This window comes from Hemitrygon akajei, chromosome 3 (assembly GCF_048418815.1).
Source record: "Hemitrygon akajei chromosome 3, sHemAka1.3, whole genome shotgun sequence".
Lineage (NCBI taxonomy): Eukaryota > Metazoa > Chordata > Chondrichthyes > Myliobatiformes > Dasyatidae > Hemitrygon > Hemitrygon akajei.
The window spans coordinates 42571545-42587959 of NC_133126.1; the positions used below are offsets into that span (position 1 = coordinate 42571545).

Consider the following 16415-nt stretch of genomic DNA (forward strand, 5'->3'; position numbering starts at 1 on the left):
AATCTGTGGAATTTGTTGCAATGAGTGGCTGTGGAGGCCAAGTCATTGGGTGTATTTAAGGCAGAGATAGATAGGTTCTTGATTAGCCAGGGAATCAGAGGGTATGGGGTGGAAGCAGGGGAATGGGGATGACTGGAAGAATTGGATCAGCCCATGATTGAATGGCAGAGCAGACTCAATGGGCCCAATGGCCTACGTCTGCTCCTATACCTTATGGTCTAATGGTATACTGATACATCTGACTTTAGCATCTCCTTTTCAAATTTCAGGGTGAATTTGATCATATTATGATCACTTTCCCCTAAGGATTCTTTACCTTAAGCTCTAATCAATTCTGGTTCATTGCACAACACCCAGTCCAGAATACCCAATCCTCTAGTGGGCTCAATCACGAGCTACTCTAAAAAGCCATCTCATAGGCATTCCAGAAATTCCCCCACTTAGAATCCAGTACCAACCTGATTTTTCCAATCTACCTGCATATTTTGCTACAAAGCACCTGCAAAGGTGCTACATTTTGGTAGGAATAATCCAAATAGGACATACATGGTAAATGGTAGGGCATTGAGGAATGCAGTAGAACAGAGTGATCTAGGAATAATAGTTCCCTGAAGGTGGAATCTCATGTGGATAGGGTGGTGAAGAAAGCTTTTGGTATGTTGGCCTTTATAAATCAGAGCATTGAGTATAGGAGTTAGGATGTAATGTTAAAATTGTATAAGGCATTGGTAAGGCCGAATTTGGAGTATTGTATACAGTTCTGGTCACCAAATTATAGGAAAGATGTCAACAAAAGAAGGAGCTTTCAAGAAGGAGCTAGATAGGTATCTTATGGATAGGGGAATCAAGGGATATGGGGACAAGGCAGGAACCAGGTATTGATAGTAGATGATCAGCCATGATCTCAGAATGGTGGTGCAGGCTCGAAGGGCCGAATGGTCTACTTCTGCACCTATTGTCTATAGTCTATAAAATAGAGAGAGTACAGAGAAGATTTACTAGAATGCTACCTGGGTTTCAGTACCTAAGTTACAGGGAAAGATTGAACAAGTTAGGTCTTTATTCTTTGGAGCGTAGAAGGTTGAGGGGGGACTTGATAGAGGTATTTAAAATTATGAGGGGGATAGATAGAGTTGATGTGGATAGGCTTGTTCCATTGAGAGTAGGGGAGATTCAAACAAGAGGACATGAGTTGAGAGTTAGGGGGCAAAAGTTTAAGGGTAACACGAGGGGAAATTTCTTTACTCAGAGAGTGGTAGATGTGTGGAACGAGCTTCCAGTAGAAGTGGTAGAGGCAGGTTCGATATTGTCATTTAAAGTAAAATTGGATAGGTATATGGACAGGAAAGGAATGGAGGGTTATGGGTTGAGTGCGGGTCAGTGGGATTAGGTGAGAGTAAGCATTCGGCACGGATTAGAAGGGCCGAGATGGCCTGGTTCCGTGCTGTAATTGTTATATGGTTATATTGAAATCCCCATGACTATTGTAACGTTGCCCTCTTGGCATGCGTATTTTATCTGCCATTGTAATTTGCAGACCATATCCTTACTACTGTTTGGGGGTTTGTATACAGTATAACACCCATCAGTGTAGTTTTTTTACCCTTGCAGCTCCTTAGCTCTATCCACAATGATTCAACCCCTTCATGTTCTCTTTTGCATTAGAGATCACAGAATATTCACTGTGCACTGAGCACAATGTAACTGGTGTACCCAGGAGCTATAGTCTTTAACTAGATGGGATACACAACAACAATACCAAAAATGCATTGCTATTTTTGCTATTCTGTTTAACTAAAACTCCAGACAAATAAAGAAATAATCAGAAAATATCAGCAACTATACATTTCTTTTCTCAACTGATGTTTCAAAGCCGTTGACAAAAACTGAGTAATTTTGAAGTGAAGTCAGTGCAGAATGTAGAGAAGCATAACATGATCTCATAAAAATAATGAAACAATTAGTAGATAAACAGATTTTAATTATATTCATTATTCATTAGGGTATAAACATTTTCCAGGATATTGGGATAACTATTGTGATCTTTTTTTACTGAATAGGCATTCAAATAACAGTACAGAATTTAGAAATTGGCTTTGAATTTATGCAAGCATCAGAATCACAGAAGTAAAACTTCTACCAAACCTATCTGGAATTGATAGGCTGCTCTGTTCCTAGGTGTTGTAGTCACACCACAATCAAACAAAATGAATGAATCTTGTGCAAAAGTAAAAATAGAATATTATCTGTATCACACTTAACCCATTAATGCTCAGATGAAATCATTGTTCCATATTAGTGTGATGCTAGAACATTATAGCCCAGGAACAGGTCCTTTGAGCACCAATGTTGTTCTTTGTTTTTCTAATGTCAAACCATAATGTCCTTACTCATTGTGCTAACACAAACACTCTCAAAATAATTCATCACAGAATTTAGTTATCTTTCTAGGTCCAAATAACATGTATTGTACATAACATATAGCTTAATCCTGTTTACATTCTTCAATGAAACACAATTATTCATAAATTATTAAAGCATAACCTTACTTCATAATTTTAAAATACCATATATTCCTTAACCTCTCACCTTGAAATCGTTCCTGACTTTTCGACAGAATTGGCCCTTTCCCATGGCTTTTTAACAGCATCTGTTGAGAAATATTTATGTTTATTGAACAGATTTACAGCTTGCATTGATCTTATTAGGTAAAAGATGCCTCTGATGTAAAGCTCTTAATACACATATTATTATTTATAATAAATTTCTGGATAAAGAAAATTACTGGACATTCATGCATTTTGCATCAAAGAATACCAGGTTTTTTGGTACCTATAGTTCTTCTCAGGTACTGAATTATTGGCACTGTACTTCTCTTTACAACTGAAAGCACTGATTCTGCTGACAGCCTCTACAGCTACAGATTCAAATGATGCGTCAATAGTATGACAGCTGTCCCACACAAATAATGATTTAGCCCAAATATTGTTTTAGCCAAATTCAAAATCTGTGATCTTTATTTCGAGCAAACTGCCAGATCTTCAACATTATCTGTATCTCCATTTGATAATGCCCTGTACCAAATAACTCCTAGATGCTCAGCCACCTTGCTCCATCACATTGAGGCTAAATGGGTTCAAACCCAATTTAAACTAAAAGCTGTCTGGGAATGCGAATGGGATATTTTTGTGCTAAGTACAGATATGTGGAGCTATATTTTCCAATGGTATTAATCTGATATTTATTCCATTTATACTTTGCAATACTATTTTGTGATCAATTATAAAGGTATATAATTAAAAATTAAATGATAGCATTAAGTAGTTTAACTTTTTTCATCATTTCTTTCTTTTTCTTGCAAGAATGTTGACTCTCACCAGGATATGATTCAAAATGGTAAGACAGCTTGTTATGTTTGCTTGGCAACTTTAATTGTTTCTAAACTTTAATTATTTTTTTAAAATTAATTAGCTCTTCTCTCAAATAAATCTAATTGTTGGTCAGGTGATTAAATGTGAACTAATTAGAAATCTTACTATTTCTGAACAATTTGCATAAGATCTTCCTTCTGACATTAACAAATTTTATGTATGCATAAATGCATTGATCATCTAAGCTCTGATGAGATTATATTTTAACAGATTTCCCACAGGTAGAGGAAATTACAAAAGGAATACAGTAATGGAAAAGTCATGGAATTGTACAGCAAGCCAAACAGACCGGTGGGCAGCCTTCTGTAATAATTCTATCTCCCAGCACTTTTGTGCTCAAGTGATTCAAATGCTCATGTAAACACTTCTTAAATGCTGGCAATTAATTGGCTTCTCAGGCAAAGCATTCCAGATACTTAACAACCTCTCCCCTCCCCACCCCCACAGATCCTCTCGAAATCTCTTACTCTTTTACCTAGCCCTTTTATTTCATCTATCTCTCATTTGAAGAAAGGTTTTCTTCATTCTGCACAGTTGATACCCCAAATTAATGTCATGCATCTCAACCAATTTCCCTCCCACAACTCTGGGGAACAGCCATTGTTGTTCCTCCGAAGACACAAGAGACTGCAGATGTTGGATTCAGGAGCAACACAAAAATTGCAGGAGGAACACAGCAGGTCAGGCAGCATCTATAGAGAGAAATGGATGGTCAATGTTTCTGGTCGAAACACTTCATCTGTTATTCCAATGCTTTAGAAGGTAATAGAGAAAAAGAAGCATCATCTATAAGCATAGACTCACTAGGAACTATTAGCATGGCTTTGTGTGAGGAAGGTTACATCTTACAAACTTGATTCTGTTTTTTTGACAAGTTAAGTTGATGAGGGCTTGACAGTGGATACTGTTTACGTTGACATTAGGCAAACTTTCAAAGGTCCTTCATGATAGGCTGATCCAGAAGTTTAAGGGCACATGAGATCCATGGAGAATTGGTAGATGAGTTTCAAAGTTAGCTTGGCCAAAGAAGACAGAGAGTAGTGGTGAAAGGTTATTGTTCTGACTGGAGGTCTGTGACCAGTGGTGTGCTGCAAGGATCATTGATGTGACCTTTATTGTTCTTGTCATATACAGTGCAGGTGGACAAATAGGTTGATCGGCTGATAAGTAAGTTTGCAGATGGCACAAAAATTGGCAGTTGTGGATATTGAGAAAGAGTGTCAAAGAATTCAACAGGATATAGACCGGTTGGCAATGCAGGCAGAGGCATGGCAGGTCGAGTTTAATCCAGACAAGTATGAACTCTCAAATGCAAGAGGAAGCTATGTAAATGGCAGGAGCCATAACAGCATTGATGTAAAGATGTATCCTGGGTTGTAAGTCCATAGCTTCTTGAAAATGGCAGCATATAGAGAGGGTGGTAGAGAAAACATCCAGCATACTTGCATTCATTGGCTGTTGTGTATAAAACTGCATTTGGAGTATTGTGTACTGCACTGGTCACTGCATTACACGAAGGATGTGCAGGATTTGGACAGCATATGGAAGAGGTTCATCAAGTTGTTGCCTGGATTTGAGAATATTACCCCTAGGAAAGGTTGGAAAAACTTGGATTGTTTTTCTGCAGCAGCAGAGGCTGAGGGGTGACCTGACTAAAGTATATAAAATACGGAGAGGCACAGATTACATAGGCAGTCTTTCCTGGTTGAAATGTAAATTATGAGTGGGCACAGCTATAAGGAGAGAATGGGGGAAGTTTAAAGGACATTTATGAGGCAAGTTTTTTTTACCAGAGTTGCAGATGCCTGGAACACGCTGCCAGGGGATATAGTGGAAGCAGGTATAAGGGTAACATCTAAGAGAAATTTAGACAGGTGTATGAACAGGCAAAGAAGGGAGGATTGAAGATTATGTGAAGGCAGATGAGATTAGTTAGATGGGCTAAATGGCCTATCCCTGTTTGATGTTTAACTGTCTCCACTCAGGACTGAAGAACTGAATTGCTGAAGTGTTCCATTCTAGTGAAACTCCTCTGCATTCTCCTCAGAGCTAATCAAATCCTCCCTCTGAGTTGGTGGCCAGAACTGTACACAGCACTCTTGCAGAGGCTTGACTGAAGTCTGAATCAGAATCAGGGTTATCATCATTGCCTTATTCGACATGAAACTTGCTGTCTCCTGGCAGTGGTACAGTGCAAATGCATAAAATTACTATAAATTACAAAATAGATAAATAGTAAACAAAAAGGTAGAATTCATGGACCATTCAGAAATCTGGTGGTGGAGGGGTAAGAAGTCTTATAAAGTTGTAGCATAACCTCACTACTTCTGTGTTTAGTGCCTCCACTAATGAATGATAGTATCCCATTTGCCTTCTTAACCAAGTTACCTACCTGCATTGCTGTCATCAAAAGATTTAGGAACTTGTACTCCAAGATCCCTCTATTCTTCACTACTCTCCAAAGCTCTAGACTAAACTCCATCTGACATTTTTCAGTCCATTTCATTATCTCTCCGCAGTCTGACTACCTTCTACACTATCAATAATTTCACTCATCTTTGTGTCATTCGTGAAGTTAGATCTTGCCTCTCACACCCACATTACAAACAGCAAGTATCCCACACTAATCCTTGCAGAACGCCGCTAGTTAAAGGAATGAGTTGCTGAAACAACCCTATACCATCACTGTCCGTCTCCTATTGCTGATTATTGTTGAATTACATCAGAATCAGGTTTATTATCACTAAAAGATGTGAAATTTGTTGTTTAGTGGTAGAAACACAGTGCAACATGAAACATTACTATAAATTACAAACAAATAAATAGAGCACAAGACAAATAGTGAAGTAGTGTCCATGGGTTCGCAGACGTGCACTGTATCACTTTATTTCCATTCCTCGAAAAACAATGAAAGTTCTTTAAAAATAAGAAATAAACTTGTATGTCATCTCTGTAACAATAATCTACATAATAATATTCTGACTCAATGAAAGAAAACTGTTGCTTGATCTTTGATCTTGTAGATAACCCAAGTGGATTGTGAAAAGCTCTTAAACTTGGATGAGAATTCAAGAGTGCATTTGGCAGAAGTTATTAATGAGTAGTTACCATATAGTTTCAGGATAACTTCTGAAAAAATGTATTTTCATACTTTAAAGACAGATCTTTGGATATTATTGGAATCAAAGGATATTGGGTTTGTCAAAGAACCTGGTCTGAGCATGATCTCACTCACTGACGTAGCAGCCTATCCTTGCTTCTATTTCTTACACTCCTGTGTAATTAAATATGTGATAGGTTAAAACCGTACTATCTAGATGGCTAGGATTATCGAGTGAGGTGCCTCAGAGTTCCACGTTAGCAGCAATTTTCATAAATGACCTAGATTCTGAAACCCGATACAAAGTAAACAAAATTGCAGAGGATGGTAAAGAAGATGGCTGATGGATTTGGAGGTATCAGAGTGGTTGGATTGAATACGGACTCTGGCAGTAATTAGCTAATGGAACTCAATTTAGAAAATGCTAAGTGCAGCACATTGCTAGAAATATTAGATGACACATGTACTTCATAAATAGTATAAAGATTACTAAGGAAACTCCAAAGGAGATGCATGGTTCTTACTCATCTCAGTAACTAATCAAAGCAAAGCAAAGCAGAAAACACCAAAATGAATAGAAAGCTAAGCTATATCATTAAAAGGCAGTATGTCAGACAGTATCAAGATTCAATGATGCATTGTTTCTTTGAGTGCACCTTACATACTGTGGTTATGTCCACTTCCAGAATACAGTTGTGTGCTGCAGGTAGTGAAATACCACAATATTGATCAGGCTCACACTTTGAAGGCTGAGCATAGCATATGAGGCTGTGTGCCTGTGATGCAGCTGCAAGTAAGCTTTTCAATGCAAATGTGCATATATTTGTTCCAGCATATGACAAAACACTCAGCTTCAACTTTGAGAAACCTTTCGTTTTTACAGTGGCTTATAAGATTAAGAAAATGGAAGAGGTACCTTATAGTGCACAGATTCAAATTGATAATATGAAAAGTTAGGATAATATCAGGAAATTCTACATTATACAAAGAATGATCCATTTTGGAACTAAAAGTGACAAAAACCGCAGAATAATTTAGAAATCATCCTATGCTAAATTTGAAGTGTTCTTAGGAACCTGCAAGATGAATTTATTAAAAGGGCAAAATAATCTTCTTCTTCCTTATGGTCTTTGTGATTCTTGTATATAAACAGTAGCTATTCTCTAATCGGCAAAACTACATCCCCATTCTTCGACAAACTCAGCACAGATTTTATACATACAATATTTCAAAAAGGTTTGTGATACCCTGTACATTAAACCAGTTACATACTCAAAATTCTACAAAGAACAGACTATAGATTTCACCTGTTGAATTCTGCAAACCAGGTCCTCGTGAATTGGGTGAAGGTGAAAGGCTTGCATCCTCCTGATGAAAATAATGATAGTGAAGAGACTAGTTATCTCTATTCTTGTATTGAAAAAATTCTTCTACTACTCCATTTTTTGTTAATGTGCAAATGGTGATTAAGAGTATTCAATTATTGTGCAACAAAGTGTATTCTACTATCAATTAGATTTACAAAACTTTCCAGAACATGTCAGGGAAACAGAAATACAATTGTCTTCATATATGCAACATTAGCTTGCTCATTTACATTTGACTAACAGGTGTGATATGACAGATGCTAGAACAGCTGCTCCTCACACTTCAACAGCCCAGGTTTAACCCTGATCTCCAATGCTACCTGTATGGAGCTTGCATCTTTTCCCTCTGACAATGGAGGTTTGCCCTAGATACATCAGTTTCCTCCAACATCACGAACATGTGTGTGTCAGTAGGTTAACTGGCTGCTGTAAATTGTCTTTAGTCTAAGTGAATAGTAGAATCTGGGGAGAGATGATGAAAATGTCAGGATGATTAAAGAAAGTGTAAGATTAGTGAAAATAGATGCTTGGTGTGGACCTGGTAACCCCAAGGGCATACTTCAATATTATGTCACTCCTTGACTCTATGATAAAGGTTTATGAATGCAATCAATCTAGAAGAAAGCTGAGTACACACATTCTGGCTTTCCTCCTCTTTTTTGTCACTTGGTTTATCTGTTTGTTGGGCAGCTTTTCTCCTGAATGAAGAGAAAAAACACAATTTATTAATTTTGTTGGAATACAGTTGATTTTCTAACTGGGACACTTCAAGACCATTACATTTTGGTCCAATTAAATGGGTGTCCCAATTAGCTAAAGTTTCATGGAAATAATTAAAAGCGTATAATATAGACCAATTACTTTTTAACTGAGTAACAAATTATGTATTTAAATGGAAATACAGAACAAATTAGAACACTAAGAATACTACCATAGTACTATAAAACTGTAGTTCCTAATAGTTATCAATGAAGAAATTCATCCATTTAATGCTGTCGTGTTCTTTTGATTGACCGTAAATGAACAAAATCAGAGCAGGCACCTAGTGCAGATAGAATGCTTTCAATGATTGCATTTTCCAAATCTTCATTTTCATTGTAACAGTCAAGATAATTGTTGATACTTTCAAATTCTTCATAGTTCCTAAATTATTGAAGTGTGAAATCATTTCATTTTCACTCATGGCCATTTCTACATCAGCAAACCTGAATGCTTGAAACTGAAGTAAGCAAAACAGTTTTGAATTGTCTTATTGTTTATTTCTCACCAACTAGCAGTGACAAAAACCATTGCCTTTTGAACACAAACACATGCTACTGGCACTATTTAAAAACCATTCTCTCCAAGCAAGGTGTTGTGTCTAATGGCCACACAAGTGAACGTGACTGATGTTAATTAGAAACTTAGGTAACCATGGTAACCATCTCCTGAACCAATTAAATGGCTTAGTATCTCAAATATACAAAGGGAATCCCAGCTATTTTCTGAGTTTCTGTTCTTGAACAGTTGTCCCAAATACGTGGCTGCCCCAATTAACTGATGGGCCAGTTAACTGGAATCCACTGTATCCTCTTGGGAGATTATCTTATTTTCTTCTGCTTAAACATGACTATGTTGAGAATATAAATTGTCCTGCTACCATACCATTGCCACTACCCACCCCCCCAGCACTTGTGATCATATGCTGGAGACTATTCCAATTAATTTTCTTAGCAAGTATGATTTGCATTGGCAACAGATTTTGTTCTAAGTTCTGATGCACCTCACCTTTTCATTATTTTTTCAAATTTCTTTCCTGTATTGATTGCTAGTCACTCTTAGATTCAGTCTGATGATGCGTCTTTGACCTAAAATACTGCTGTGGATTTTCATCATTTTCTTTATTGCAGATTTACAGCAACGGCACTCTTATCGTATTGCTTGGTTCAGCCTGCTTTTTTGTTTAATCTCACATTTCTCTGTTATCATTCTGATTCAGCTTGACTACTAAATATTTCCATCATTTAATGTATTAATTATAATAATCCAATTGGTATTTAATCAATGTTATTTGCTAGACAATTATGTTGCTTTTAAACCTAATACTCTCATTTATAAGTACTTGGGGGAGATAGTCAAATATTGTGACCAATGCTAAATGCATGAGAGTCTAATAGCTATAATCTTTACTCATCTAAATATACTGGATTATACTGAAATCAAATAATCTTCTGAAAGTGCATTTGAAAAGCCAAATTGCATCCTCCTCTTATATGTAAACTCCAGCAGATCCCCAAAAGAATTAATTTCATTACGTCTGACTGGTTCTTTATAAAACTATGCAAAGTGTTCCAGTGCCTTTCTCAGTATTTAATGGCTCCATTATCTATTGTGGTGTTGACCTACTTATGTACTACTAAGCTAAGACTTAGTAGCCAGTCATTCCTAGGCAAATCTTAGACTGTTTTGAGATGTCTAAAATTTATTAGACAGTAGTATTCCTATACAATGAAAAATATAGTTCATATTTCTGTTCTTTTTTCCTCCAACCTGTTTCAATATCTATACCTGGAGACAGTGAAATATAACTACAACATCAATACAATTATGTATTCAACAAGCCAATAACTGTTTTGGTTGTCGCTCTACTACTTGAAAACTGGATGGGGCCCAGGTGTTGAAAGGGGCCACCAAGTCCAGGATGGGGGCTGATCAGTGGGCGTTTGGGGAGAGTGGGTGGATTGGTTGAAAGAGATCAGTGGATGGAATGTCAAGAGATCAATGGCTTGGGGAGGAATCAGTGCTGTGGAGAAGAGCCTGAAGAAGCCTAGGTAAGAAAGTAAATTAAAGCTAATTTCACCAAGGTGGCTTCCCTGCAGCAGGCTGCACAGTGTGTGTGGAAGCTTGGACATGGAAAACATTTGGGACCGCTTCTTTTAATGTTATATGTCAATGATCGGATGACGGAATTGATGGCTTTGTGGCTACGGAATTGATGGCTTTGTGGCTAAGATTGCAAAGATAATACAAAGATAAGTGGACAGGCAGATAATGTTGAGGAAGTAAGGGGTCTACAGAAGCACTTAGACAGATTGGTAGAATGGGTAAAAAAGTGGCAGGCGGAATATAGTGTAGGGAAGTGTATGATCATGGACTTTGGTAGAAGGAATAAAGGCATAGACTATTTTCTAAATGGAGAGAAAATTCAAAAATCAGAGGTTAAAAGGGATTTGGAAGTACTTGTGCAGGATTCCCCAATGGTTAACTTGCAGGCTGAGTCGGTGGTAACAAAGTTAACATTCATTTTGAGAAGACTAGAACATAAGGACAACGATGTCATGTTCAGTCTTTATAAGGCATTGGTGACTTGGAGTATTATGAGCAGTTTGGAGAGGGTCCAGAGGAGGTTCACAGGAATGATTCCAGGAATGAAAGTGTTAATGTACGATGAGCATTTTATGGTTCTGGGTCCGCGCTTGCTGGCGTTTAAAAGAATGAGGGGGGAAATCTCATTGAAACCTATTGAATACTGAGATATTCAAGAACATAGAAGAGTACAGCACAGGAACAGGCCATTTGGCCTACAAAGTTGTGCCAAACCAACTAAGAGCAAATCACATATACCCAAACACCAACCCCTCCTACCTACACTGTGTCCATAACCCCCCATCTTCCATACATCCAGCTGCATATCCAAACATCTCTTAGAAGTCTCAAATGCATTTGACTCTACTACCATAGCGAGCAGCACATTCCAGGCATCAACACTCTCTGAGTAAAAAACTTATCCCTCACATGCTTATTGAACCTACCCCCTCTCATCTTCAGCGCATACCCTCTGGTATTAGACATTTCAACCCTGGGAGACAGATACTCTTTGTCCACTCTCTCTATGCCTCACATAATCTTGTAAATCTCTATCAGATCTCCCCTCGCCTCTGACGCTCCAGAGAAAACAACCCAAGTTATTCAACCTCTTATGATAGCACATGCCCTCTAAGCCAGGCAGCATCCTGGTGAACCTCTTCTGCACCCTCTCCAAAGCCTCAACATCCTCCCTATAGTGGGGTGATCAGAACTGAATGCAATACTCCAGATGTGGCCTAACCACATAAAGTTATAACATAACTTCCCGAATTTTGAACTCAGTGCCTCAACTAATAAAAGTAAATATTTCATAAGCCTTCTTAACCACTTTATTAATCTGTGTAGCAGCAACAATGTTAAGGACCTAATCTCAAACAAGAGAAAATCTGCAGATGCTGGAAATCTGAGCAACGCACACACACACAAAATGCTGGAGGAACTCAACAGGCCAGGCAGCGTCTATGGAAAAGAACACAGTCAATGTTTTGGGCTGAAATGCTTTTCCATAGATGCTGTCTGACCTGCTCAGATTCTCCAGCATTTTGTGTGTGTTGCTATTAAGGAGCTTGCCCTTAGTAGTATAGTGCCTCCTTGTATTTGCCCTGCCAAAGTGCAGCACCTCACAATTATCTGGGTTAAACTCCATCTGTGATTACTCAGCCTATATCTGCACTGGTGTATAGTGTGCTGTAATCTTTTCCAGTCTTCTACACTATCCACAAACCCAGTGGGGGAGTCTAGGCCCAGAGAGCACAGCCTCAGAACAGAGGGACATCCACTTAGAACAGAGGTGGGGAAGAATTTCTTTAGCCAGAGGGAAGAAAATCTGTCTAAAACATTGCCACAGATGGCTGTGGAGGCCAAGACATTGAGAATATTCAAAGTGGAGGTTGACAGGTTCCTGATTAGTCATGGTGTTAATGATTTTGGGGAGAAGGCAGGAGAATGGGATTGAGAAGGATAATAAATCAGCCATGAAGGAATGGTGGAGCAGACTTGATGGGCCGAATGGCCTATTTATGTTCCTACTTCTTATGCTCTTTATACCAGCTGCTAAAGAGAAAGTAGCATTAGTTGTTTGAAGATTCCCAGTAACAGGTGTAGGTCAGAACCATGTGATTTAATTTCCCTAGGCAAGCTCTTAACGAGTGTAGCATACGGAATGACCTCATTAGATGTTGATCATACATAGAAAACGTATCAACTGTGCAATGCTACCTATCTATTTCACAGTCAATTTCCTTTTGAATAGTTTTCTTCACTGATGACCTACTCAGACTTTTGTCTGGCATTCACACCATCCAAATTTTCCTTTCCACAGTTACAACAGAAGTGAAGTATATATATCGCATCTCCCCATTCCCTGCATTCAATTGGCCCTCTTCATCTCCAATAATCTATGTTGACTATATTTCTTTGTACCTGGGTGCTTGTTATTTTGTTTACCCTTGCTGCTCCCATTCCATTAATTACCAATCTTACTTCAAACACTTTAACTTTTCTAAACTCCTCTTCATTATATCTTGACAGTTTCTTCTCATTGTTTATTTAAATCCCTTTTTGTTTTAGTTTGTATACCTTTAGAATTTTGATTCCTCATTTATGTCCACTACCTCTCCTCTATTATATTTTACCTCTGTTTGTACATCTTAGACTTAAATATCCCTCCCATCTTGTTCGTATTTTATCCAACAGAATCAGTTAAGTAAGTTTCACTTTCCTGTTGTGATGGAGTACATGGTACAATACTGGAATATAAACATAGTTTCAAGTTATTCATTGGATTAGGACGTACCTTTTACAAGTTAAGCACATACCGTTTTGCTAGTAACTTATTCATTTCATCCATCAGTCCTCCCCCAGAAGGTGCTGCCCCACAGCTGTTTCGATTGGTGTCAGATTTTGACACTCCCCCAGGACTAGAACTTCCTGAACCATCCTCAGGCTGCAAAAGATGAAAAAAAGCAGAACAATTACTAATATTTTGCATCAATCTGCACACACACATGTATATTATATTAACTCTTCCACCACATGCTTCCAACAATCTCCATAATTTTGTATGGACCAAGAACAACAGCTTTGCTGTTGAACCCATCATTTAGCACCACCTCTCCTCATACATTCACTGCTGAATAATTCTGGTACATCTAAGTGGTTGCACTAGATGGGCATCGACGGCAATGGAGCAAGCTATTGAATTTCATCAGCAATATGTTTTACCAAAATCAATCCTTGCTTTTAACTGTACAAGTACATTCAATGTAAGATACAGATAAAGAGACACAAATGACCATTCATGATTGAAAAACTAATATTCAATAATAGCTACATTTCTCTAACATGTGAATATTTTAATTTTGAGGGTTTGGTGAGAAGGGGTAATAAGATTTAATTCAAAATCCTCCTCATATGAGGAATGAAAGATTCTTTGAGGTGCCTGTTCTCAGTATCTTTTCCCGTGGGCAGTTAGAATGCACAAATGTTCTCCACACTGCAAAATAATGTTAGAAATTAGTATTCAAAATTGGTGAAAAGGAACCACAGAAAGCCAACTTATACTTCAAGTGACATGCTTTACACAAATTACCTTTTTCATTGGCATCATGCAGAACTGTTTTCCTAAACACTACTGGTTCAGGTTTATTCAAGGCAATCAATGAATGCATTGACAATTTAAACAGAGTTTATGCTCCTTTATGAAAAAGCAAGGGTGTGGGCCCTGCGTTCTGATGATGGGTGGCACAACATACTTGCAATTGCTTGGCCGTGTTGAGGGCTTATGAAGCTGCATAACATCAAAACAATATTGATAGCATGATTAGACTTTTAACACAATATTTGAAAATGAAGTTCCACTTACAATTTTTAAGAGTGTCTGTAATAAATCCATGTAATGCAAATAAAATAAGGCAACAACCTCGTAAAATTATTAAAATTTCATGGTAATGAGTAGAGTGTCTATTAAATTTTAAAGAAAAAACACATTACCTTAAATCAGTCAGCTGCATGCAAATATGCCTTAGATGTAACTTACAGTGCACTTGACGCAAATGGGTTTTAAACATCAAAATATATGAGTGATTTGGGTTAGTAGGTTATTGATTTTAAGTATACAGTGCTGGTGTTATAAATTTACATCAGGAGATCTAGAACAGTTTTCATATGCTTTCGATACTGAGCTGGCATTTTAAATTTGATGAAAATGGGTGACAAAACTGCCAACTTGTATTAACATCTCTGGTAGTGAAATTCAAATTCAGCCACAGATGGGCAGATATAATAACAACAGTAATGAATCATTATGCAATTTTCTCTCTAATTTTCTGTTCTACTGAATCCAGAGGAAGAAAAGTTTTCTGAACTGAATAAACAGCTGATCCAATAACGCCCATATTAGAACACAGAATAGTACAGCATAGTATAGGCCTTTTGGCCCACAATGTTATACCAATCTCTATAAATTTACTGCACTGTCAATCTAATTATTCCTTTCTGCACAGCCCATAGCTTTTCATTTTTCTTACATCCATGTGTTTATCCAAAAATCCCTTAAATGTCCCCATTGTATCAGCCTCTCTACCACTATTTCTGACAGAACAGTCCAGGCACCTAGCACTGTCTGTGTAAAAAACACCTACTTCTTGATATCTTCCCTGAACTTTCCTCCACTCACCTTATTGCCTTCCTGATTCATGGAATTATGCAAGACTGAAGCAAGGCCATCAGCCCTGCATACCCATGTCAATGAAGTTGCCTGCCTAAGCTAATCCTATTTGCCTACATTGGTCCATATCCCTCTGAATCAGGGGTTTCCAAGCTGATTCAAAGAGTTATTAATTAACAAAAGAAAATGACTGATCACATTTACAAGCTTATAATTAATTCAGGTGAGCATGCAGCCTGTATTTTATATGCATTTCAAGCAAATGTCAAAATGTTGTTAGTAAGATAAAGCAAGAACAAGTTTTAGTTCTTAAATTACAGATTTTTGTGAATGAAGTTTGACATTTAAGTGACATATTGTAATGAAAATAAAAATTGCTGAATATTCTATCAACAAAACAATGTTTTAGGCAGAAGGCTATTATTAACCCATTTCAGGATTCATTCCATTAAGTTCTTTCTAGGTTGTTCCTTGGTTTTCATGAGAAATGCCAAACATTTTGTATGTAAATACCAGCATTCCCCTCTGTAAGTGTCAGGAAGTTCATATCTCCTACACTAATGTGTAAATTCTATACAGCCTGACAGGTTGGGCTCTTGGTAACTGGGCTCCTCTGCTCGACTCCGCAAGGCCAAGTGCAAATCCCAAACGTACAGCAATGTTCCAGTTACTCCCCTTTAGTGAACAGTAAATCTGTACCATCAGACCCCACACTGGGACAGTGATTTCATTTACTTCAGTGGAGATGAGCAACTTCCCAATTAAATGTTAGGTAATTTATATTTTTTAATTAATCGAGTTTATATAAATATTTTATGCACTTTTATATTTCATAATTTTTCCACTTTAATATATATATATAAATACTTTCTGAACATTATGAATAAGAGTGATTTAGAAACATTCATACTTTTAACAGACAGCTGAGTCAGAGGATGTGGCCTCTGTTAAGTCTGAATTTTCAGCATTTCTGTGAACAGAGATTAATCTGAACACACCCTTAC

The 16415-nt window shown here is 37.5% G+C and overlaps 1 protein-coding gene across 8 annotated transcripts in view; it reads right to left on the reverse strand.

The window, feature by feature from the left end:
* The window catches only part of LOC140724911 (ena/VASP-like protein), a 249431-nt gene that overhangs the window by 10833 nt on the left and 222183 nt on the right, over nucleotides 1-16415 (reverse strand). For all 8 annotated transcript variants that reach the window (XM_073039682.1, XM_073039688.1, XM_073039680.1 and 5 more), the window contains 4 exons: nucleotides 13562-13689; nucleotides 8536-8596; nucleotides 7839-7899; nucleotides 2590-2650 (listed from right to left, as the gene is read on the reverse strand). In XM_073039682.1, coding sequence (XP_072895783.1) covers nucleotides 2590-2650; nucleotides 7839-7899; nucleotides 8536-8596; nucleotides 13562-13689 — 311 coding nt within the window. The remainder of the gene's footprint in view (nucleotides 1-2589; nucleotides 2651-7838; nucleotides 7900-8535; nucleotides 8597-13561; nucleotides 13690-16415) is intronic.